Below are 26,569 nucleotides of genomic sequence, written 5' to 3'. Positions count from 1 at the left end.
GAACGCGGGTGGAGCAGTGGGTTAAACCACAGAGCCTAGGACTTGCCAATCAGAAGGCCGGCGGTTCGAATGCCCGTGACGGGGTGAGCTCCTGTTGCTCGGTCCCTGCTCCTGCCAACCTAGCAGTTCAAAAGCATGTCAAAGTGCAAGTAGATAAATAGGTACTGCTCCGGCGGGAAGGTAAATGGCGTTTCCGGGAGCTGCTCTGCTTAGTCATGCTGGCCACATGACCCAGAAGCTGTATGCCGGCTCCCTCGGCCAATAAAACGAGATGAGCGCCGCAACCCCAGAGTTGGTCACGACTGGACCTAATGGTCAGGGGTCCCTTTACCTTTAACAACTATCAGCACTCTTAACCAAGTACAGTTCCCAGGGTTCTTTTGGGGGAAGCCATGCCTGTTTCAAGTGCTATCATGGTGCTTTAGATATGTGGTAAGACTGTAGCCTCTGTTTGCCTGTAGGAGTGTATCTGTTTCTCCTCAAACAATGGCTTCTCCATCTAAGTGTGTCAAGGCCTCCAAACTATTACAAGCTCCAAACCATAATACTTTTCCCAGGTTATATAAAGCTTCCAGGTTTTATATTATTTGATTTATCTGGGTAAGTACATAGACTATACACCTAAAGCATTATGCAGAATTCAGCCCTCCTCTGGGAATAAATTAGGAAACTAGCTTCCAGGTTCCGATCTGCAAATATTACCATAATTTTTTCAACTGTTGCTCGTGTGAGAAGTGCTTTGGCATATAAGCTGAAGCTAGCTTTTTATTTTTGTCATAACACAATGTCTAAAATGGGTAATTGGGCGAAGTTATCACTTCATCATCTAAACTGTCCCTGACTGAAAAGTTTAATTGATACTGCTGCAATGCAGGAGACTGAGTGAGTCAATGGTAGGCTGGCTTTTCTTCGAGTTTTATGCACCCTCTCGTTTTCTTTTGGGCAGATTCCTGTTCAGAAGGTGTTAAATTATTTTGTTCCAGGCAATTAATTTACTAATCTGTTTAACTCATTTCATGGGAGAACAATGCTTCTTATTGCCTTTATTATCAATGATATTTTAATAGCCTATTATGAGCACAATAAAAGCTAATCTTGCAGTTGTATAGACATCATTATTTCCTTGCTTACTTGATTTTTTGCATGTGGGATTGGTTGAAAACACCCTCAGACAAATATAAGAAAAACGGGAGAGGAAATTGTGATGGCTGTACAGAGAAATGAATTACAAGAGACAGAGCCAAGAGGGCACCATGGTCAGAGCTTCTAAAACCTATTGCTCTGTGTATTTTTGTGTTTTTATTTCTGCAGGTTTCCCCTCCATTGAGTCTGAAATGGGAAGCAGAGGTTGGATGTTAGATTAGAGGTCTGGGCTCAGTGAACCCCATTCGTATCCAGGTGCCCTTTAAAAAAACCAGGCCTAAAGAGAACTCTGTTTGTGGCCACTATTGGGATGCAGTCAGACTTGGGAAATATTTCATTTACCTGTTTATAATGTTAGTGCCTTTGTCCTGTTTGCTAATGCTCCTTTCATGCTATTGCATTATGGAACTGTGTCTTTTTGACCGATACACTGGCACATCGTGCTAAATTTCATTGACAGCAGAGCACATTGTGTGACACACAATGAACATCGTCAGGCAATGTCACTCACCACTCCCTCCTCCCACCCCCTTTCTGCACATGCACACTTCTGATTCACCCATGAAGATGGCAGGAAAAGAACTGTGTATGCCACCCCAAATTTCATCCACTGATTTTCTGGGTTAACGGAGTGGCACATATTCTCTCCCCCCCCCCCCCCAGGAAGCAATTAAGACAGAAGTGAATGCTAAACTTCCACTATAGTCTGCTTGATTTCCAGAGGTGGCTTTTATATAACGTGAAGTTCAAATATAATTCAGAAACTGTAACAAACAAACAGTTTGGGAAAATTGGAATGAACTGCCTTGTGAATGCAGCCGAAGTGCTGGTACATAGTAACAAGAACCTAAAGGTAAAGGGACCCCTGACCATTAGGTCCAGTCGCGGATGACTCTGGTTGCGGTGCTCATCTTGCTTTATTGGTCAAGGGAGCCGGCTTACGGCTTCCGGGTCATGTGGCCAGCATGACTAAGCCGCTTCTGGCGAACCAGAGCAGCACACAGAAACGGCGTTTACCTTCCCGCCGGAGCGGTACCTATTTATCTACTTGCACTTTGACGTGCTTTCGAACTGCTAGGTTGGCAGGAGCAGGGACCGAGCAACGGGAGCTCACCTCGTCGCGGGGATTCGAGCCACTCACCTTCTGATTGGCAAGCCCTAGGCTCTGTGGTTTAGACCACAGCATCACCCGTGGCCCAACAAGAACCTAAGAAGAACCAAAGACCCATCTGGTCCATCTTTGTCTTTTTACTGTGGCCAGTCAGATGCCCATGGGATGCCTGTAGGCTGCACCTGAGTGTGGCAGCATTCTTCTCTCTTGTGATTCTCTGCAGCCAGTATACAGAGAAGACTAGAGACAGAGGCCAGCCATTGTGGCTAGTTGCCTCTAAGCCATCCAAGTTGGTGGCCATCACTGTGCTAATTTATTCCGCTGACTAATGCATAATAAAATGCATTATGTACTGAGACAGAGTGTCCCTCCAAATGCATATATCAGTCGAAACTGTTGGGAAAAAGCACCAAGGCAAAAGCCAGCTCCAGATGGCTGGAATGCAAAACAGGTTTGCAGATGTACTGTTGGAGAAAAGGTGGAGCCTATTCTCTGTACTGAGCACCGGATGTTAGCTCAGTGTGTCATATGACCTGTACTGGAAGTACAGGGGAGGAGTGTGAGACTCTTCTGATGGAGACTGAAGGGTGCAGTCACATTTCTATGTACTGCTGAGTGACAGGAATAAAACATGTAGAAAGGACTCCTGTCTGTCTCATTTCTCCTCCCTGGGAGAATGCAGGGAGGGAGAGAGAAGCAGAGAAGCAGAGGGTGTGTTCTTCTCACGACTAATGAGAAGAATCGCCGGGTTTGTTTACCTAGCCTGCCGGGGTCGCAGACGGACGGTAAACACAGTATCTCGCTCAATTGCCTCGGGGGAGGCCAGGTACCTCTGACTGTGAGCCGAAGATACTAACAACCTACAAACCTACAAAAAGCACTATTCAGGGGAAATTGCATTGCAAAAAAATGTGTACATTAGGCCAAATTGCACACAAATGTGCATGTTCAGAGAAATGCACACTAAAAATGCAGGTGGGTTTTTATAGGACTTTCTTTTTTAAAAAAACTGCAACTCCTGTGTGGAGAACTGAACGTGACCAACTCACCCAACCTCTAATCACTGTTTCTTGTGGAGTAATTTAATGGTGAGCTGTGTGGGGAAGTACTTTTGTTTGCCCCTCCTCGATCTTCCAGCATTCAGCTTCACTGCATGGCTCTGGGTTTAATGAGAGTATTAGGAGAGAACGTCTCCCTCTCCACTTTCTATTGTGGTAATTAGGATATAATTAACGCAGGGCCTTGAGACCTAGTCCTCAACCCAGTCCAAAGTTTGGATTAATTTTTCAGACACCTGGGAGCCCTGAGGAAGATGAGGTTTCACTGATCTTTAACTTGCTTGTTTAAAACTGTGTTTTTTTTTTATGGTCTTGGATATTAAAAGTTCATTTTACAAATAAGTAAATAAATAAATCATACAGACCCCACCTTGCTAAATATTCAACTTTTTTTTTTTAACATAGGGCACAGTTTAACCCCGCTGTAAATTATTCTGTTGAGCCATATCGAGAGAGAGAGAGAGAGAGAGAGAGAGAGAGGGCAATGTACATAAATGTACCCTGACAACCCTGTTCATTACTGGTTACACTGTTGAAACAGAGAGAGTTTCATCACTCCCTGTGGTAAAAAGGGCCAGTAACAAACCTGGCAGGAGGCAAATCCCAGCGCCATCTGCAAGTGCTCTGGTGATAACAGCCAAATGCAGTAAGAATCAACAATCCATGAAGCAGATGTGCCTGGAAGGCCTAGATGGGTTTTTACAATGCTGGCCACTTTGGCAGAATCTGTGAATGAATGACAAGGAGAGGAATTAATTCATATCTGCCTTGTTTCTTGTAATTCAAAGTCTCCGGTGGCTCCCCAAAGTAAGAAACGCCGAGGAAATGAGGCAGTATCTTTTTTTTATTTTGAATCCTTTGTGTTAAAAATGTTGGAAGAAAGTTTCTGAGTCAATGCAGAGCTGGCTGTTTGAATGGGGGAGGGAAGGGAAGGGAAGGAAAAGGGCAGAATACTATGCTTGCTCAACTTATTTTATGTTTGCTAAGTTGTCGTATTTAAAATTCATTGTGGAATTTTACAGCAGAGCCACTTGATGCCCCAATCCATCGCATTTACTTCCTACTCAACCCATACTTCTCCAAAACTTTTGGGATCTCTGCTTGCTTTTCTTTAAGCTGCTCTTTCCTAAAAAGCCAAAATCTTTAATTGGCTTGTAGAATTTGGGTTGTTTTGCAACCCTACTTCTGGCCTGAACGGCATTTGCTGGCTTATTTCTACTAACAGGTTTAGAGTGAGGGTAGAGGAGTGATCTGCAATACTACTCCTTGCTGCTGTCATGGCTTCCATATAGGCAATGAGATTATTAGTAGTGGATTTGAGGCATCTGATCAAGGCCTGTATTTTATGATCAAGGCCTGTATTTTAAAATGAGCTTAAAAATATATATTTGCAAATGTTTGTATGTTTCATGCCAGGCAGAAACCAGCTGGCTAGGTACTCTGGCAGCTGTTTATCTTCCTGCCCTGCTGGACAAGGGCCCCCCTGATTTATAGCAGTAGCAGGAGACACGTTTCTCAAAGTTGTAAAAGGGAAATACAGGCTGGGAGCAAAGGTTACAGTGACCCTACAAATTACAGAATACAATCAAGCTGCAAAAACACTAATTAAGAGTTGGTAAATAGTAAAATTTAATGTTTATTAGAAAATAATACCATGTGCCTCCCATTAGACTCGAGTCATATTTTCCTAAGGTTAAAGGGCAAGAGCTAATGGGGAAAGCAGCTGGCTAGGAAAGGGAGTTGTAAACTAAAGAGGCTGCTTTCGAAGCTGTTTTACTGAGTTCTTTTTACTTTGAAAAGGCCTTTTCTTCTAAAAAGCTATCTATGTTAATGTATGAAATATATTGGCTTAAATGTAATTATGCAAAGGATTTAGAAAGTAAGAAATATTAGATTCTTATGTTAGATTCTTATTTCATTGATGGTGTGTGAGAATGTGAACCCAAGATCTCTGTTTAGACAAAATTTAATACCATGAGCCATCTGTTTTAGCCATTTGTTTTGGAATAAAGGGGCAACAGGGGCCAAAGGTTATCTGGTAATTAAGGTGCCTGGTCGAGGCAAATATAAGATATATGGCTACCTGTCTGCCATTTATGGATAGAAGGAAATATAGCTCTTTGTCTCCCATAAAAGGTAATAGGAAATGGGTGTATCTTTTATGATTGGTTCTAGCAAACAGCCAATAGGAATTTCAACCAGGCTGATTGGACAGAGGCAGCCAAAGGAGGAGCAAGGGGGCTGGGCTGAGGAAATATAAGCACTGGCCATCAGGGCTGGAGTGGGCAGAGCTTTGGTAACCATATACCACTGTGTCTCTCATTTATTTGTCTGACAAATAAATTATTATTTAATTTCTCTATTGCTGCGTTGAATATTTCATTCCAGCTAAGCATTAACCACAAGCAGGGTGCTACAGATTTAGCACTCCTAATCAGCAGCTTCCATTCCATGTGGGTCAGGGATGTGTGTCTGTTTGAGGATTTATTAATACAATGGCTGGCTGCAATTAGTGTAAATAAACATCTTAAACTGTATTTTGCTTTTCGCTTCCTTACAGTTGCAGTCCCAACACTCACAATAGATTGGCAGCATTCAAGGCCTTGCTACTTATGCAGAACATTGTGAGGAGACAACTGAATTGGCCAAAGGCAAGTTACTATATTATATATACAAGGTTTCATTTAAGATTGCAATTCTCTTATTTCTTCTAACAGATTTTCTATCTATGTTTCTTTATGATTTTCATAGTAACACTTAGGGCTCATTATTGCAGACCCTCCAAGTACCCCCATTTTCCAGGGAGAGTCCTGGATTTACAGAAGACATCTCAGTTTCTGATTTGATCCTGGAATGCCCTGCTTTTCCTTTTCGTTGTCATTTAGTCGTTTAGTCGTGTCCGACTCTTCTTGACCCCATGGACCAGAGCACGCCAGGCACTCCTGTCCTCCACTGCTTCCCACAGTTTGGTCAAATTCATGCTGGTAGCTTCGAGAGCACTGTCCAACCATCTCATCCTCTGTTGTCCCCTTCTCCTTGTGCCCTCCATCTTTCCCAACATCAGGGTCTTTTCCAGGGGGTCTTCTCTTCTCATGATGTGGCCAAAGTACTGGAGCCTCAGCTTCAGGATCTGTCCTTCCAGTGAGCCCTCAGGGCTGATTGCCTTAAGAATGCATAGGTTTGATCTTCTTGCAGTCCACGGGACTCTCAAGAGTCTCCTCCAGCACCATAATTCAAAAGCATCAATTCTTCGGCGATCAGCCTTCTTTATGGTCCAGCTCTCACTTCCATACATCACTACTGGGAAAACCATAGCTTTAACTATGCAGGCCTTTGTCGGCAAGGTGATGTCTAGGAAGTGAAAATTGTGTCGGAATATTTGGAAAGTGGATACCTTTCCAAATACACACCTTAGGCCAGGAGGTAGGTCAGGTCACGCCGGAATCCTACGAAGATCCTATCCCTCAAATGAAATGAAAGATAATAAAACCCCAGCCCCCCTATTCCCAGCTGAGATAGCCCACCTTGCAGCTTCTAGTAGCAAAACAAGAGATGGATTTCTATTTTACATCATTGTATCACCTTCACAATGTGAAAGATGGCTCCTCACACCACACACCTTTGCCCATGCATATGCACACTGTTGTCTATTTCACTATATAGTGAATTTGTGGAAATAAGTGTAATCCAAGCCCCACTTACCTGGGAGCAAGCCCCACTGAATTCAGTAGGACATCTGAGTCGGTTTGGTTAGGACTGGGCTGTTAATCATTGGTTGGATTTCTGAACTGCCAAAGTCTTCCAAGCGATCAAAAATGTCCTCTTCTCCTATTTATGAAACATCCCAGCTAAGGAACCAATTTATCTTGCCATGATTAATAAAGCAAGTCCTGCTTGTTAAAGGAACAAATTGGATATGAATGTATCTAATATTTATATACTGTTCCCTAATTTAATATGACTGAAGTTTATTGGGTAGGAAAAAAAGTAGTTTCCTTTCTTTATTGCAAGAGACATGAGCCATTCTCAATTCTGCTGGCAACAGGTGTGGAGTACCCGTGACTAGCATAAATTTGTGGCAGAAAAATGTCTTTATGCATGACAGTTTGCGGATAGTTTGTGAATAAGGACCAGCTGGTCTGTCTGAAATATTCTAAATGTCTCCTGTTAGGGAAGAAGATGCAAGGGGGAATCTGCAAGGAGAATTCGTACTTTGCCATTCTCCCCCTGCCAAGCTGCCTATACAGTGGTGCCTCGCAAGGCGAAATTAATTCGTTCCGCGAGTTTTGTCGTCTTGCGATTTTTTTCGTCTTGCGAAGCACGGTGTTGGGAAAGTTTTGGAAAAGCTTCAAAAATCACCAAAGTCTTTAAAAACCTCAAAAAAGGCTACCACACCACGTTCTATGAGCTGCTCCTCGAAGTCAAGTCGCAACTGTATTAACGGTGTTCAGAAAAAGGAAACAAACTTGCAAGACGTTTCCGTCTTGCGAAGCAAGCCCATAGGGAAAATCGTCTTGCGAAGCAGCTCAAAAAACAAAAAACCCTTTCGTCTAGCGAGTTTTTTGTCTTGCGAGGCATTCGTCTTGCGAGGTACCACTGTATTGACTAACCTGCTCAGCTGCCCTGGTGAAAACAGTGGTTTGGTCTGTGGATATAAGTTTAGAAGATTAGAAGTCTATGGACAGAAAATTAGAAGATTAGAACAAGGGTTTTTTAGCCGTGTCTCTCAGACCTTGTGGTGAGCTGGAGAAGCGGGGGGGGGGGGGGGGAGCTGGAAGAAGAGGCGAGGGGGGCAAGTAGTCCTCCCCCCCCAGCCACTGCGCTTACCTTCCCTGGGGCTGTCGCCGCCGCCACCACTGCTGCTGCTGCTTCTCGTGGGTAGGCAGAGTGAGCTTGTCCGCTCCACTCTCTGGCCCACAGGAGCACCAGGGTAGTGGTGGTGGTGGAGGGAAGATGAGTGGCACGAAAGGGCTGGCTCCAGAGAGGGGCTGCTTAAAATGGCACTCAGCCAGCCCCCTTCCTCCTCTAGGCAGGGCGGGGAGAAGCCAGGAGGAGGGAGGGAAGAGGCGCCACTGCGGTGTGTGTGTGTGTGTGTGTGGCAAAATGGAATGGCGCAGGGGGGAATATGGCGCAGCCCGAATGAACAGAATCCCCACGCTGATCCATGGACAGTCCGTGGGCCGGATCCTGAAGGCAATTGGGCCTGATTTGGCCCACGGGCCTTAGTTTGCCAACCCCTGTATTAGAAGATCAGGAAGGGCAGTGCCATACCTAATGCAAACACACATCTCTGCTGGAACAGCTCTTAAGATGCCACAGAAGACTGTTATCCTGGTCTTCCTGCAGTCTATGAAGAATGTTTAGATTTGCAGCCATTGGCTATGCCAGATGCAAGATATGAAGAATGGTCAGCCCAGTAGCTGTTGGCTGTATAGTGGCTGGTGCTGATGAGAGTTGTAGTTCAACAACATCTGGAGGGCCACAAGTTCCACTTAGTCCAGCCTTTCTCAACCTTCGGTTCCCAGATGTTCTTGAATTACAAGTCCCATCCTCCCTGACCACTGGCTATTCTGGCTTGGAATGATGGGAGTTGTAGTCCAACAATATTGGGGGACCCAAGGTTGAGAAATGCTTAGACTGTAACAAGTTTAGCCTTTCAGTTTTAAGGAGTGTCCTTCCCAATCTTCCCCATGAATAACCCATAATTAGAAAGGAATTTGGTGGGATGACTGGAGTGAAATCAAGACACATCAGCTACAATTTGTACCTTACAGAGTCACAACGAGGGTATTCTATAGGTAATAGCAGACATCCACAAATTATATGGGTTTAGTGTTAGCAAATGGCTCCACCTTCTGTTCTTCATGTGGAAATACTCAAAAAACTTTTTCAAGGAAAAGCTGTTGATGTTGTCTTATACTGTTGGATGATATATATACATTAGTACCAGCTTAATGTCAGTAGCAGTAGGATAATCTAGAGAAAAGCAAAGGATAGATTTATTTTAGCTAACCTTTCACTGAGCTTAGGAGTCTGTCAGTGTTTGCACTCAGTCCATCCAGCTGTTCCTCATGTCTGATTTTCATACATATACATTTGTCTTGGAATAGCATGTTTATTTAATTTTTATTTATTCAAATATTATATACGGCTATTTCATTTTTTTAAAATCAAAGCAGTTGTCCACCATGGTTCATAAAATGATACAATAAAAACTATTTATTTATTTATTTATTTATTTATTTATTTATTTAAAAGCACCCTGTCTAAATAAAACAGAAGAAAGTGAATGCAGGAATAAGCAGGGAAGGAATCTTGGCTATTTCAGCTCCACAAATCCAGGTGACCAGGCCAAAGTCTTCAGGAGAACGGTGTCTTTTCAGAGTATTACTGAGAAAAGTCAGAGAGGGAGGCATCATCCAGATGTTCAGAGAGGCCCTTCCAAGCGTAAAGGGCAGCAAAGGAGAAAGGATGAAGTCATTTGAGGAAGCAGAAACCTGAAGCTGTGGATGGAGAAGTAAGGATCACAGTAAGGATGTACTGGGATATAAGGGCACAGAAATGGGGGCAAGGTCATGGAGTGCTTTGTTGTGGGGATTTAAGGAGGGGAATCACGTGATCAGAGTGCTAGGATCTCTGAATGATTCTGGAAGCAGAGTACTAGATAGGTGTTGTGGTAAAGTACCTGCGAACAGTACTTTGGTGAGTGGAGAAGAACCCTTGTTGATGATGCTATTCTGTAACATTCAGCAGCCACCATCTTAATTTTTTTTTGGGGGGGGGGATGGAAATCTATGTGCTTGAAGCTTCAGCTCCAATGCATTGTGAGTAAAAAGCTGCCTCTGCCATGTTTTTACTTAGCATGTGCATTGCATTTGGGGGAAATTAACATGGTGCTTCCAACCATGACCATTTGGGGCATCACCTGCAAGATGCCCAGGTAGGAAGGGGTCCTGGGCAGCCTGCCAAGGGTGCTTCCCAACACTCCCACTGTCCCTTATCCCAGCGGGAATAATTCTTTAATTCCCATATTTTCCTTTCGCTGAACTGGCATTTGAAATGAGTTTCTTTTCGATCCACACAAACAGAAAAAGAGGACTCATGGATAAAAACTAAATTTGTTCTTTCACCCACAGTGCCCTTTAACCCTTCTCACCAGGCTCTTGAATAATGGCTACCTCTTTGATCTAATGCAGGCATGCCCAACAGGTAGATCGTGATCTACCGGTAGATCACTGGACGTCTGCGGTAGATCACTGATAGATCATTGACTCTCCCCAAAGAAGCTGAACAACTGTGGCTCCCCCCCCAAAAAGCTCAACATTTTACCTCCTCCCTGAAAAAACTCAACAACTTTGACCTGTACCCCCAAAAAGGGGGTATATCACTGCCAGTTTTTAACTCTGTGAGCAGATCGCAGTCTCTTGGGAGTTGGCCACCCCTGAATGCATAGTGCAATCAATCGATCAATGCGCAAGCTGTGAGAGACTTAGCTGTGCTGCCTGCCAATGACCCATGTGGAAGATGCCCAGGCAGAGAAGCATCCTCCTAAAAATCGAGCACTACAGGTGTGCATTGTAGGCAAGTCTACATGTCTGAAGGCTTGCTGGGGAAAAGGAGCAGGTGGTCATTCATCCAGATAAATAAATAACAACCTTTACACATCAGAATGCACTGGCCTGCCTGCAATTTAAGGAGGAGATGGCGTTGCTGCCCTTTTGAGTGTTGCCACGTTCTGGGAGTTGTGACTGTGCCAACTGGCACACCAGACACACATGTTCACACTGGAAATGAAACACACAGAGAGAGAGAGATTCACTGGGCTTTGTGCTTTTGGCTGCGTGCAAGGTGGTGAGGGCGGCAGCAGCAAAGGAGCAAAGCTATCATCAGGACAGAATTTTGCTTGGCAACTTAATGAGCCGCTGGTTAGATGAAGCATGCCATTTGGTACATGCAAAAGCTGCACTTAGTGTCGGGGGGGGGGATTAAAAAGGTTAAAATGAGAAATTACCCCTTTTCAAAGGTTACAGGGAAGGAGCTGATATTTTTCAGACTGCTTTCCACAATAGGGGGTGTTGATCCTCTATACAGGCTGCAGCAGCAAACAGTTCTGTGAACAATGTTCTGTTAGACCAGCTTGATGATTTTTAATCTCTCCTTCCAAGTTGATTAATCTAAAATGGGTTCATTTAAAACAGGGCAGTTTGTGCAGGTGTCAAAGACTTCAAGGAGCACACATAGCTATTTTTGAATTTTGCCACAAGGTACACTTTTCTCTTTGAGAGAAAAGGGAAGAATGGGGGAAATAAATATTTGCTGTCAGAGACAGGGGGAATGGAGAGAAGAGAATGATTATAGGAATTAGACTAAGAAAAATATTCTGAATTCTCCTTGAGTGCTTTTTTTTAATTCTTCTGTTTCGCTCCATATCTTAAGAAGATCTAAAGCATTGGGAAGATTATTATTTTATACACAAAAATATTTTTGAACAGCACTTTGACTACAAACTGATTTCTCTGCAGAGGACAAAATGCTACAATTTAGTGAGCGTTCTCCTATCTGCAGAGACTTCAAAGAGGCTCCCTAAAGGCAATGATGAACTGACTATCAGTTAAAAGGAACCTCTTCGAAGGCACGCTTCCTGAACCAATCAGGGGAAAGCAGATCTTCCGAGGAGGTTGCTCTAACTGATGACCAGTTGATTGGCAGTTACAGCGACCGCCTTTGAACTTTGACAGTTGTCAATCACAGGTGCTAATCATTATGGCATCAAGTACCATTCCCCACCCCTGCTGTTCTGTGTAACCCATGCCGTTGCTAGTGAGGAGAGGGTGCTGCGTGAGTCCCCAATTTATTTATCTTTTTAATTAATTTAGAAAACTTGCTGACAGCCCAGTCAACAAATTCCTCTGGGTAGTACAAACTGGGTAGAGTTCAAACAATATATAGTTTAAATATTAAAGCTTTAGTTAAAACATTTAAAACAACCCTGTTATGCTGGCACAAGCAGCATAACAACATTTAAAACCCAACAGAAATCATCTGCTTCAAGGGCAAAAGATGGTGTTAAGAAACTGGGAGACAAAAAAGCCATTCACCTTGCACCAAAAGGATCTTAATGTAGGTGTCGGGTGATCAACATTGGGGAGAGCATTCCATAACCAGGGCACCACCACCAAAAAGACCCTCTCATAATTAACATATTCCTCACTTGTTTAGGTGGGTGAACGTGGAGGCAAACCTTTGATGATGAACTCAAGGTCTGGGCAGTACACCCAATACACCCATTTGTGTTCTAAAATCATCCACATTGCTGTCAGTGTGTTCTAGCAGTGATAAAATATTGTTCAATTTGTTATACCATCTACCATGGGAAAGTTGGGGTCTTCAGAAAGATTATTTTTCTCTCCCATGTCAGAACATTGGTACGACAGGCACACTTTCTGACACAAACCTGTTGATCTTCCAGTGTCCTCAAGAGATGTCAACAATCTTTAACACAGATCAGACACAGAAAGTAATCAGAAATGAATGAAAGTGATTTTGATTTATTATGCCATCCATCTCAACCGGAAAAATGTGATGCATAAAACATCCTCATACAAAGACCAGCAGGTCTGACATGTATAATTTATGACACATGCCAGTCATACACCAACTTGTTGATATTACTTATTCATGAATACACAGAAAAGCTTGTCGCAGAGGAATATAACCAAATGTCAGCCTATTATCCCGCACACTAGTATCTATCAAAAGTGTTAAAGGTTACAAAACAACCCATCATTTTGCCTCTGTTATCATCTGGTGGCGGAACCTGTTGAATATAGCACTATTGATTAAAATATCCACTTTCTTCCCACTTATGTCATCTCTAAACAATAATTACAGTAAAATATCTAGAAATATTGGACAACAGTCAACCACAGCTATGGACTTTTCACAGCTATGGCCTTTTGGCTCCCATTGATTTCAGTGAGGAAACTTGTGCATAATCTCTCCATCTTAAATGTGATTGTGTTGGGTTTGAACCAAGCACTAAATTGGTCCTTGATAAATGGATTCAAGCCATGATGGTGTAGGAAGGAGTCACAGCTTAGTGGTGGTGAACCGGCATAAAAAGTGTTATCTTTAAAGCTCTGTACCTGAGCACCCTGCCAGACTTCCCCAACCTGACACTCTCCAGATGTTTTGGACTACAGTCTCCATCAGCCTCAGCCAGCAGGGCCAATAGTTGGGGGTGATGGGAATTGTAGTCCAATGATGTCTGGAAGGCACCAAGTCAAGGAAGTATGATAGAGGCAAAATGAGGCATGTTAAGATCCATGAATCGCAGTGGGAGAGTTAATGCAGATGGTTAAATGTCTTCCATTGAAATCCAAGGGGCTTAAGTCAAATGCTTTAGATTGTCTGGATCAACTGCACAGCTGTGAATGCAATGATACATATATTATAAATATGTACTATATATTTTGAGTGTGCCTGGTAGCATATCATGGGTTTGTTGTTGGGTAATGTGTGAAATGGCCTTTAGGTATCAAGCACTGTTGGGGGTAGACAGAAGACTGCTTCTAACTACTAGGGGGATAATTATGCACCATTGTTCTACTAGCATCAATCCTATACATCTCTATGCAGAAATAAGTCCCAGTGTATTCCATGCAATTTACTGCCAAGTAGGCATAGGGCAGAAATTTGATTCCGATCACATTTAAAGGTGAACTGACCTAGTTTGCACTTTCCTAAACAAAACACAGCCACCCTTTGAAATGTGAAGTTATCCGAATTTTGCAATTCAGTTCTCTATCCAGGATAAAGTGTGCAAAAAGTGTGCATATTAATACAAACAACATACAACGTTGTATTCTATTAGGGGGAAATGTGTGTGTTAGGTGAAATTGCGTACAAATAGGAGAAAATGCACTAAAACGCTGACAAATATTCGTAAGTACTTTATTTAAATCAACAAAATGGCAAATCAGCATGGGAATTGAGCTTCAGGCTAGAAAAGTAAGGAAAGGAGAGAACCAGAACTTGACAGGCTCACCCAGCCCCACTCCCGAGTTAGTGCATAAAAATTGGAGACATCACCTTGCCAACAAAGGTCCGTATAGTAAAAGCTATGGTTTTCCCAGTAGTGATGTATGGAAGTGAAAGCTGGATCATAAAGAAGGCTGATTGCTGAAGAATTGATGCTTTTGAACTGTGGTGCTGGAGGAGACTCTTGAGAGTCCCATGGACTGCAAGAAGATCAAACGTATCCATTCTTAAGGAGATCAGCCCTGAGTGCTCACTGGAAGGACCGATCGTGAGGCTGAGGCTCCAATACTTTAGCCACCTCATGAGAAGAGAAGACTCCCTGGAAAAGACCCTGATGTTGGGAAAGATGGAGGGCACAAGGAGAAGGGGACGACAGAGGATGTGTGCTGGCCCAGGGGGGAGGTTACCGTGGGGCGAGGTCCAGGACCTGAGTTGAGGGTCGCCAGACAGTCCTCCTCGGGCAAAGCAGGGTCCACAGCAAGAATCTGGGCAAGGACAGGAACTCTGGGAGAACAGGACTGGATGCTGGCCGAAACAGCTCTTCAACGACGTTGCTCCCGCAACCTGGGACCAGGCTGACTGGCCTTTATCTTCTCTGAGGCCAGGGGCGGCCCCGGCCCCCAGGAGACCCGCCTCTCCTGGCCTTAAGGCGAGCACTTCTCCTGGGAGAAACCAGTTCCCTTCGCCTCTCTGCCCAGAGCCTCTGCAGTTCAGGAGAGGCTGAAGGGTTACTGGACCCAGGGGGAGACTCACCTGTAGGCACTGAGTCCTTAACCACCTCCGGAGCCAGAGTGGATTCACCTGGTGCCTGCTCCTGAGGATCCGGCACAGGTGCAGGCGCTTCAGAATCAAGGCCCTGCCCCAGCTCAGCCGGCCCTGGAGGCGGGGACTCCTGTGCAGGCTGGGATTCCTCCGGTTCAGCCTCTGAATCGGATTCCCAGGCCATCACAGGATGAGATTGTTGGACAGTGTTCTCGAAGCTACCAGCATGAGTTTGACCAAATTGTGGGAGGCAGTGGAAGACAGGAGTGCCTGGCGTGCTCTGGTCCAGGGGGTCATGAAGAGTCGGGCACGACTAAACGACTAAACAACAACAAAGGATTGCAGCCTAAGATCATGAGCAGTATGTAGTGGTTGGGGACATCCAAACTTATTTGCTATAACATGTTGGTTTGTGGAGACGAACAAGTCCCCTCCCCCTTAAAAAAAAATATCAATCCTGGCAGCAGCCGCAACATGAGGGATATTTTAAAGGTCAAAGACTCTTGGTTTCCTAGCTATTTTAAGCAGCCCAGTTGGACATGTTCGCAGAGTTATTCTATGCATTATTCAGAGCAGCAGGGAAATGGCTCCGCACCCTTTTCTGATTTGGAAACGATGATTCTTCCTGGCATTTTTGGCTGTGCAGTTGCATATTCCAGCTGTAGCAAGACACCCCACCTTTCTTGCCTGTCTCTTCTGTCTCTTCAGTGAGGATGAAAGTGGGTCTTGTGGTTCTGTTGTTGAGGACACCCATCTGCAGTCGGGTACAAAGTGTACTATAAAGCTAGCTAATGGCCCATTATGTAAGAGGAGAAAGCTGGTGTCCTTGTACTTTTCAAGCATCTCCATTGAGCCTAAGCAATGGATGCCTTCTTTATTTATTTCATTTCAATGCCACCCTTCCAGGGTCCCCATTGTTCTGGGAAGCATTCAAGAACAGAACAATGGTAAGTGTAGGTAAATGTGATCCTTGGTTTGAATGGATAAGCCAAACAGAACAAACTCTAATGTGAAATGATTTGGACTCATTGAGAGAAGGAGACGGTTGGCATGCATTCATCTATGTTTTCCTTCTGAAAAAAATGTATTGTGGCCAGTTATGCTTATTGACAGTGTTTGAAAATGTGCCATGCAATCTTATATATGTATACTCACAAGTAAGGACTGTTGACTTCAGTGACACTTCGTCCTAATTAAGCATTGATAGGCTATAATCCAAAGCACACATTCTCTGTATGTTCTGAGTGAACATACTGTTTATTGCAGATATTAATATTGCACATCATGACGCAATTGGATGCCTCAAAGCTGGCTCCTTTTGGAATAAAAATTGTCCAGACCCATAATTATTATGATTCAAAGCTTTGCTAAACAGAACTTCTTCAAATTAGGTACTAAAACATTAACCATACACCCAGAAAGTTGAATAAAGCAAATGCATATTCAAACATAGGTTCTTCTTCTTAAATATATAACATAATAACAATCAGAGCAAAAATCAAAGCTCTATCTCTCCCATAATTTACATCCAGCCTAAGGCTATGCAGCTCTTGGAGAGGCTTCATTATCACATCCTTCTCTCACTGTACCTGAGAACAAAAGACATTGCAACCCTTTCACAATGGAGATTTGCAACTGAATGCCTTAATCAGGTGATCTAAGGTTAAACACTAATGTGTAAGATAGCAGAGAACATTAACAGTTAATTGTCAGCATCCTTTTATAAACTCATAAACTTATCAAGAGCTTCAGTGTGCTTCAATAGATCTTTCCCAATGTTAAACCCCATACATGCCTTTTTCATTTCAGTGTGCAATTAAACAATTATACTTAACACTGTTATGAGTTGTGGGCAGGGGGTAGGCTCTATGCTAAGATCCCTTGAATTCCTGGATCCAGCAAGTGTTAAAATTTAAGCAAGGATTCAAAATCATGGCATAGCCAGGCCAACTTCCTGGTGAGGCCCAGATACGTGTTGACTTGGTAACAAGGCAACAACGGTTGTGGCTCTGTACCAAATGTCTCTCTCAATTTGCTGGTAGTTAGAAAGAGAAGGGCCAGAGTTGAGGTAGGAGCTAGAAGCTCGAAGGAGGTAGAAGCCAGAGAGAGAGAGAGAGAGAGGGAGAGGGAGACATGCTTGATTTCTGCTTGAATACAAGACTTCAGGCATGGGATAAGGAAGACCTTCTTGGGGTGTTAATGCTGTGACCCCTTCCATCATAGGCTCCAGTTGTATATATGTGTAAATGAACCATATATCTTAAATACACCACAGTTTTTGCCATCCCTGATTGCGAGGAAACCAAACCCTGAGTAAGTGCCTGGAACCCCTGGCGATTGGCGATTAGGGAGGTGTACAATGATACATAGGAGTGTATAAAGCACATCATAATGATATATGAATGCTGTATATTTCCAACCATGTTTCAGTTCTCCTGTTTTTGCTTGTTACTCTTTTCCTTTCCATATAATATAGTGTGGGAACGCTTTCCTTTTCAATGAAAACACTGGTTGCTTTTTTAAAAAACAAAACAAAGCAAAGCAAAATATTAATAAAACCATTAAAAAGCCAACAATTAAAATACAATGATTAAAACATACCTACAGAACACCCATAAAAGGGCAGCCTCACATATTTAATTTTTGTTGTTACAATATTTTAAAAGGCTTTTTCAGGGCAACAAAAACTAGCAGAGGGAAATCACTGTTGCTTGCTCTCGAAACATCCTTCTTTACCTAAATTACTAATTACACACTCCACTGCCCACCTGTAATTATGATATGAGTAGAAATTTCTACACCTCAGCAATTTAGCTGGTTCTTCTTTCTAAAAACAGCCAATTCAACTCTAATGAATCTCACCACAAAGCAGCACAATCCTGTCGGAGTAGAGTGGCAAAACCTGAAAACGAGAGCTGCCATCTGGTCAGTATTTCTCCCCGTCCCCACCATCTCATTTTTATGAGTTTTTAATCCAAGGTAATATCATAGAAGAGCTTAGCCGGAAATTGTGCAAGGTCTCTTGCGCTTGCATCTATTTTAAATCTTCTATCCCTACGCTGATAAATGAAAATGTACAGGCCATGAATTGATGGGAGGAGAAGGAGGAGCCCGCGCTCACCAACTCTTTTTCTACCCCAAGATGTGTTTACCAGCTCTTTTGCTCAGCCTAGCCTGTGGGTGGGCTTTGTTTCCAAATTTCTCTCATGTCTCTCTCTCACAGATGAGAAATCTGTGATTAGCCTCTCCCACATGTGGGATGTGTATATATATATATATAAATATTTGGATTATTATCTAATATTCAAGATCTGGATGAAATTGCACATGGTGGGAGATAAATCTAAAATTAGATGGGGAAGAGATTAAGATAAAACTCTCAGCGAAAAGTTGATCTTATCAACACAAAAAAATAAGATACTATTAGTGTAAGTATGAATGCTCTCATTTATGAAATACAGCATTATGCATTGTAAACTTATTACAGGCTTTGCTGAATTCAGATGCATGCCATTTGATGCTAAAAACCAGTAATTCTGAACTTGTGTTAACATCTAATCATCTTCTCTAAGCCACAATCAGACGTCTGTAGATAAGGAATATCATCATTCCCATTTTCCTGCAAATGAGTTGGACTGTATCTTCTTTCAGTATTACATAATCTCATCTCTACAGAACAGATAATAATTATCTGCACTCATTAATTACGTGCTCGTAGACATAGACTTTCCGCTGTTAACCTGGCCATATGGCCTTCAGGGACATGCTCCTTACATCATGATGGATGGTCAATTGTCAGTCTTCCAAGGGCAGGTGTTGAGCAACCTTCCCAACACACACACGCTCTGTGGCAAAACTAATTGATCATAACACTATATAATTATAAGTTACCTTCCCATTGGACACTATTTCTCTTCCAGAGTTAATAGCTAATTAAGTACTTTGTAAGTTTTACATAAAGTGGGGGGTAGTTACACAGACTGGGCAATGAGTGGCATAGCAATTTGAAAGTATTCAAAAGTATAGTAACAAATACGAATTGGAGCTAGAAATATATTCCAGAGTCCAGCCAAACTTAAACTCCAATTAATTCAACTGAAAGCTGTCTCTTTCTGTGAAATCAGTGGGACCTCCAAATGCTTAATTTTGGGTCCTGCACCTAATCTTTGGCGTCTTTCTTCAGCTGAAACTCACTTTTCAGATAATTTGCAATTATTATCTTTAAAATGGGCTGGTATAATGGGTTGGATCTGGACTAAGTTTCTTGCCCTTAGTTCCCACTGAAATCAGTCTAAAAAGTTAGTCATAGCTGGGTTAAATTCATTTGATTTCAATGGGTATTAAGTGCAATGAATGAATCAAGCCCAATGTGCTTAATTTTCAGAGTTATTTGACAGTGTTATTTGGAGTTGCTACTGAAACATGGTGGAAATTTTCCCTATTCCCCTTCTAACACTATTATGCTGCACAATCGCCCATCTCTACTCCACATCACTGGCGGCGGCTGGGCAAACAAACAGTGTAATCGCACCTGAGAATGATGGAAGAAGCTGTATCACACATTATGGAGGGGGTGGCAGCTGCCATTTAAAGCTTTGCTGTTTTTGTAATATTGAGTTCTGCCCCAAGCCACACATTTGATTGTTCTGGATTGTACAACTCTTTCACTGAAGTCAATGAGACCTCAGAATATTTATACCAGGCAATCAGCTCATTTGGAGCTGATTCCTATGTGAAATATATGTGTCAATGGAAAACCTCAATAAATCTGGCATGAAAGCTATGTACAAGAGCAGCTATGGATAAGAAATACTCTCTCCTATTTAGAGACCTTTTTGTGATGTTACCTGGACCCTGTATCCCAGTGTAACTATCAATCTTTTGTTTATTCTTCCACAAGTAGTTGATGGACTTAAATGCATCTTTCTGCACATTCAAATTCCCTGGACGCAATGTCCTCATATTAATAAATTTGATTACTTGAGCAGCGTGATACATCTGTCTTTCAAGACATGATATGAAATGGCAACATTCAGAGCAGCAGTGAAGCGTTAAGTAACTTCCAACCAATAAATAATTTTAACAGTGTCATATCCTCTCAAGTCTTTTAGAATTAACTTTGTTAATTTTTGTTGTTTCTCTCTTTCTTAGAACATGCAAATTAATGTGATGAACCAGCAGAGAAGTGGACGCAGATTTTCTGCTAAGACAATCAACTTAATGAACGGGTAATTAGTGTTAAGAGCATTAGTAGCATTAAAGCTTAATGAGTTGATTCTTCAGCATGTCACATCCCTCATTCCACAGTTTACCAAACTAAAAGTTTATTCCTCTTTTTGAAATGAAGAATGCTTTTAGATATGAGGTAGAATAGAATTAAGTGGGAGGGAAGGGTATGAATTATCGGCGTAATTAAAATGAAACAACCAAGAAAGTAGTTCATTTTAACTGGCCGTTTTAGTCGAGTTAAATGAAGAACTTGCAGAAATGCAAGGTGTAATACAGTTTATTAAGATTTACAGAAATGAGACAACGTATTACTTTTCCAAAAGTTAACTGAAGGGAAAATATTGCAATATAGAGTGGGGCCATTTTTAATTTTTTTTTTTTTGTAGTTTTCAGGAACATGTTTACAAGATGGTGAGAGGCCCTTATGGAGACAGGGATTTTATAGAGGCCATACAAAGAGCCAGGTGAAACAGACCCACCTCAAATTTTTCTCCAACCATAGTTTTACTGTGGGATTTTTGTTCAAACAGGAATGGCAAAATTGGACTCGGGGGTCAGTTTTTGTCAAATTTATATGAAGCATAACTTTTTAGGATTCAAGGGTCTATTGGTCAAATTATGTCCTAGATCACATTTACGGCAGCTGCTTGCTAGCAGAGATAACAAGATTATTAGGCTCGTGAGAAGCTTCAGACAGAGAGGGTCATTTCCAGCGCTGCTCCGCTCACTGCTAGTATGGGTTTAATTTAGCACAGCAAAATTGTCATGAAATGTAAACAGCCCAGACACAGAGCCTGCTATATTCGCCAACACTCTTGCCTTGACAGCAAGAATGAAATAAATTAATGATGTTTTATTCACCTGTCAAAAGGAAATTGCTCAACCCAGCTGGGTGAGCAGGCAGAGGTTTGTTAAAACCAGATTCACAGATGAGCTGCAGTCCTCAAGAGCGCATGACACTTAGCCCAAATTCCAGTCAACAGATCCACCATAATCAACAGCCCTCAATGGTTATTCTTGCTTTATTACCTGGGATAACAGGGTAGACTAGAAATTCTATGTGGTTTCAGATGAAAAAGCCAAGGTAGATCAAGCAAAATTTTGATTCATCTGTCTGAAAATTAGATTATACTTATCAATTTCTTTTTGAGTAACAGAAACCAATATATATAATTAGGCAGGTAGGTGGAAAAGCAGTAATTTTGTTTAAATAATCCTCTCACATTTCTGAGTAACTTTAAGTTAGTTTTTAAAGAATGCTCAGAGCTTGTCATTATGCATGATCTTTGCCCAGAAAAGTGGCATATAAATATTTAAAAATCAATTAATCACCACTGCCCTTTAAAAACTTTGTTTACCTTTCCCAATAATAAAAATAGGCCAGGATCTGTGGATTTTTGCATTGTGGAAAGTGTTGTGGCACAAGATTTTTGTTTCCCTGGCAATGACCTTTGCTGTTGTTCTCCTATCTTAAATATTCCCAAATGACTGTTTTCAGAATATTCTTCCCTTTCCCTGTACTGCTGCTCCAGATATGTCACCATTATCAATTAAGCAGTTTGTGACATCCAATCATCTCTCCCCCATTTCCGTTCCATTTGCATTCTGAAAGTCAATTGGGCAGAAAGATTAATCGGAATATTTATATTATGGTTTAACAAATGCAGTACAGTGATAAATATTCAGCACCTGTCAGAGTGGCCATTCATTAAAATTAGGGGAGTAGATGAGTAAGAAATAATCAATGCTTGTTAAGGACAGCCACCAAGAATGGGAAAATATTTGCTCATTATCTCCTAGTTTTATCTGGCCCTTTGGCTCATCAACATTCAGTCACACTGCAGAGAGCATGAAGGAGAAAAACTGCAAAAAGACAAGGACAGGAGAGAGGAAAGGAAAGTGATGGCATCTCAGTGTTGTTCTGATCTTCATAGAAGCATTTCCCTTTGTACACCTTTCCCTTGGCACATGCAGGCGGGCATACAGGGGTTGAAAATGGCACAGAGCATGGACTATACAGAATTAGATAAATTAACAGGAAGGGTTCGAAACCTGCGGGACCAGAGATTCTTAGAAGACTGGAGTAAATATATGAACTATTTGAAAAGTAATTGTAATGAACAGATTATGCTAGGAGGACTGCAATAAGTTTTGTAAGGAGGACTATTTGAAATATTGCAGGAAAGACTATGAGAAGAGTTACTAGTTAATGATAATTAAGGGTAATAGAGAAATTAAGAAATGCAGAATACGTAATAGAGAATGAAAAATCATCAGAGGAGTTGACGGGAGTCTAAAATATTGTATAAGATAAGAAGTTATGTTATATGATTGTTGAAAATGATATGTTAAAAAAACCAATAAATGTGTGTGTGTGTGTGTGTGTGTAATGGCACGATGCAATCTGCCAATATGAACATCACAGAGAAATATTGGGCACATAGTGGGTGACAATTAGAGCTGAAAGAGAGTGTCAGAGCCTCCCTTTGCCAGTGACTTATTGGCACTCCTCCCAGAAAACAATCACTTACTTGTTTCCCCCTTCCTTCCTTTCAATCTCACTTGCCCTCACTTGCCTTAGCGTCAACCAGGGACTAAATCTATGATGTACTGTGAGACAACTGTAAACTATAAGTGGTGAAACTTAGTGCACAGGGTGCAATGTGTATTACTAGATGTTCCTCATGGTCCCTTCCAACTCTACGATTCTGTGATTCTATCTCCACTCCCCAACTCCAAAGATGAGGGAGATCCCACCATCTGGAGTAAATTGATTAATTTTCCTGATGATTGCTAGATGTTTGTAATACTTGTTTGGGTTCTGCTGTCAGCTACAGAAATCCTACAGCAAGAGAGGACTATTGTGCTCATGTCTTGTTGAGGGCTTCCCACAGGCATCAGAGGACAGAATGCTGGACTAGAAGGGCCTTTGGCCTGATCCAGAATCATAGCTGTCAACTTTCCCCCCTTTTTAAGGGGAAATCCTATTCAGAATAAGGGAATTTCCCTTGAAAAAAGGGAAATGTTGACCGCTATGCTGGTAGCTTTGAGAACACTATTCAGCCATCTCGTCCTCTGTCGTCCCCTTCTTCTTGTGCCAACATCAGGGTATTTTCCAGGGAGTCTTCTCTTCTCATGAGGTGGCCAAAGTATTAGAGCCTCATCTTCAGGATCTGTCCTTCCAGTGAGCACTCAGGGCTGATTTCCTTCAGAATGGATCGGTTTGATCTTCTTGCAGTCCATGGGACTCTCAAGAGTCTCCTCCAGCACCATAATTCAAAAGCATCAATTCTTCGGCGATCAGCCTTCTTTATGGTCCAGCTTTTCTCGAAGCTACCAGCATGAGTTTGACCAAACTGCGGGAGGCAGGGGAAGACAGAAGTGCCTGGCGTGCTCTGGTCCATGGGGTCACGAAGAGTCGGACACGACTAAACGACTAAACAATAACAAATGTCCAGAATAGCTCTTCTTCTGCATCTAGAAATCTCTTTAATCCTATCCCACCACTCCTTTTGTATTTTTATTTTTTTTGACAGAGGTGGGGTGGATAAGCTGGGAGCACTCCATTAGTGGTGTAAAGGATGCAAGTCCCTTTTTAGGTTCTGGAGTCTGAAGGAGCTGGGGAGAAGAGACTTTCCTTCTATGCCGTCTTCAAGCCAAATAACTTTCCTTGCAGGTTGGGTTGGGTTCTTGAAAGAAGGAAGATTTTCAAAGTCGAAATGATTAGATTTCAGCACCTCCGTTGTCCCTCGCAACAGCGAAATTAATCTAGGGATGGATAGAGCTGGATGGCTGAGAGACAGTCATCCATTGAGCCATCTGCCATGCAGATCTTTCCTCTCATTATCCCAGTAAGCCAGCAGGCGGTTGCAAATTGAAACATGTTTCAATAATGTTTACGATGTCCTTGTGTGGCGCACTTACTGTAGACATAACAGAGAGAAGTTAATGGTGAATTTATTTTCAGTTCATTTGAGTCGTGTAGGAACAGAGGAAGCTGCCTTGTATCAGGCCAGACTGATAGTCTTGGTGAACCATTGCCCACTCACGAGGGCATTGTAACTGTGACATAGTGAATTGAACAGAATGAAGACAAGGTGGGGAGTACCAAATTTTGGCCTTGCACAGGGCACCACTGGAATCGGAAAGACCAAAGTCCGCCCCTGCCCATCATTATTATTTTTTCCTGTAACCTAAAATCCAGTGCTAGAGTGCAACTGTCCTTTGTTCTGTTGAGCCCTAAATTTCCTGTCAATCAGAGACTTCCTGTCTCTTAGTATAAGCAGAACTGAAAAAACACAGGAAGATCTAGTTGTTTGATGCTGAGTCCTAGAAATGTAAAATTTTCTAGTCTCCAACTTCTCCCCTCAGCCTTAAGTATCTAGTGCCTGAGAATTCCTTAAGTGTCCACTGTATCTTTGCAGGGAAGGAGGATGGAGAGAAAACCAGAAGTTGTTCTGTGCCAGGATTTCAAAAGAGCATTCTCTGTATAGAGTTTGCACCTCTCCAACTTAAACTGTGCTGGGACAAAATATGAAAAACGATATGCAGTACATTAAAACTTTATAAAAAAGATTAGATAGAATTTTTTTTGTTTTTTAAAAAAATAATGAGATCTTATATTTGGATGTTCAAATATGTTTTTAACTGCATAACATAGTTACTTACAAACCTCAGTATGCTAATATGAATCTCAAAGGGCAGGTTTATTGTCCTGTTATTTACTTCCTAGCAGAAAACCTATTTCCAAGCCAAAATCACCCTTTCTTTATTGACGTCAATAGAAGTAACTCTGGGAAATCTGAGTCAATGTCTTAAATATTTTATAATCTGTAAATCTTCTGCAATGAGGCACTCCTGAAGAGTTTTTGCAGTGAGGTAAAACGAAACCTAGGCCAATCATATTAAATCAAGAAACAGCACCTGGGATATTGAACGAACATAAACGGGCAAAAAGTGAAAAAGCATAATATTGAACTGTGGTTTTTCTACTTTCCTCACATTCGTGGTTCAGTGTCCCAGGTGTTATATCTTGATTGCATCTTATCTTTTGATCATGCAGAATTTATTTATTTCACAAAATTTGTGTACTGCTTGATTGTAAAAAAACCCTCAAAGTGGTTTGCAAAAAAAGAATGGAACAATAAAAGTATCAGTGAAGAGCAGTTGAAAACAATTATTCAAAACATAATTAAAATCAATCATTAAGCTAAAAATCAGAGTAAAACAAATGTCAAAATTCTGCATGTCTGCATAGGCTTTCCTAAGCAGGTACCAAAACGAGTACAGTGAAGGTTAATTGGCAGGGAGTTCCAGAGTGTGAGTACTGCCACACCAAGAGATTGACTTGTTACAAATGTGGAATAAATATTATGCATCACCTGTAACAGCAAATGGGGGCAAGACCATCTTGTAAGTAAAATGGCACCAAGTTGTTATAATAAATTAATAATAATAATAATAATAATAATAATAATAATAATAAATTATTTGTATCCCAGCTGGAGCTGGGCTCAGGGCAGCTAACATCATAAAACTAACACAGTATACAAAGAACATAAGAACATAAAAACAGGCAATCAATTAATTAAAATACAGTGGTACCTCTGGATGCGAACGCATCCAGAAGTGAATACAACCCATGTCTGCGCGATTTGCCGCTTCTGCGCATGCGCGTAATGTCGTTTTGACCGTCTGCGCATGCGCAAGCGGCGAAACCTGGAAGTAATGCGCTCCGTTACTTCCGGGTTGCCGCAGCGTGCAACCTGAAAATACTTATCCCTAAGCTACTTCAGCCCGAGGTATGACTGTACATCTTATAATTAGTTCAGAGCAAATTAAAATCTGGACAGATGGCAGTCCATGGGTAAAATTGAGAGTGGTTAATATTCTCCAGGGCCAACTGTTACCACTGGTCTTATAAAGGACCTGTGAGCAGGCTAGGAGGTGTCTTTAATGCTTGTTCTCATACAGAAAGAAAAAAAATCAGACTGAACCCCGACCAAAGGCCTTCACATACTAATAGTAACACCTTGAACTTAGCTCAGCAGCAAATTGGCAAGCAGTGCAGGTCTCTGAGCCAGGATGTTATATGCTGACAAGGTCTCACTCCTGTCAGCAACCACGCTGCAGCATTATGCACTAACTTCAGCTTCTGGAGCAAGCAAAAGGGGAGCCCTACAAAGAGCACATTGCAGGGATGTAGTCTTGAAGTAACCACTGCATG

At 42.0% G+C, this 26,569-nt stretch overlaps 1 protein-coding gene across 10 annotated transcripts in view; it reads left to right on the top strand.

The window, feature by feature from the left end:
* Nucleotides 1-12,030: 12,030 nt before the first annotated feature.
* The window catches only part of LOC308460030 (uncharacterized protein), an 86,019-nt gene continuing 71,480 nt past the window's right edge, over nucleotides 12,031-26,569 (top strand). For 8 of the 10 annotated variants that reach the window (XR_013978389.1, XR_013978390.1, XR_013978391.1 and 5 more), the window contains exons 1-2: nucleotides 17,952-18,039; nucleotides 20,266-20,342. Coding sequence is in view for 1 of the 10 variants with exons in the window: in XM_080976069.1 (XP_080832195.1) it covers nucleotides 12,373-12,432; nucleotides 20,266-20,342 (137 nt within the window). In the remaining 9 variants the exon portion in view is untranslated. The other 2 variants (XR_013978388.1, XM_080976069.1) reach the window with 2 other exon arrangements.

This window comes from Podarcis pityusensis, assembly GCF_964106645.2.
Source record: "Podarcis pityusensis genome assembly, chromosome: 12".
Lineage (NCBI taxonomy): Eukaryota > Metazoa > Chordata > Lepidosauria > Squamata > Lacertidae > Podarcis > Podarcis pityusensis.
This window is presented reverse-complemented; position numbering and strand designations above follow the sequence as displayed.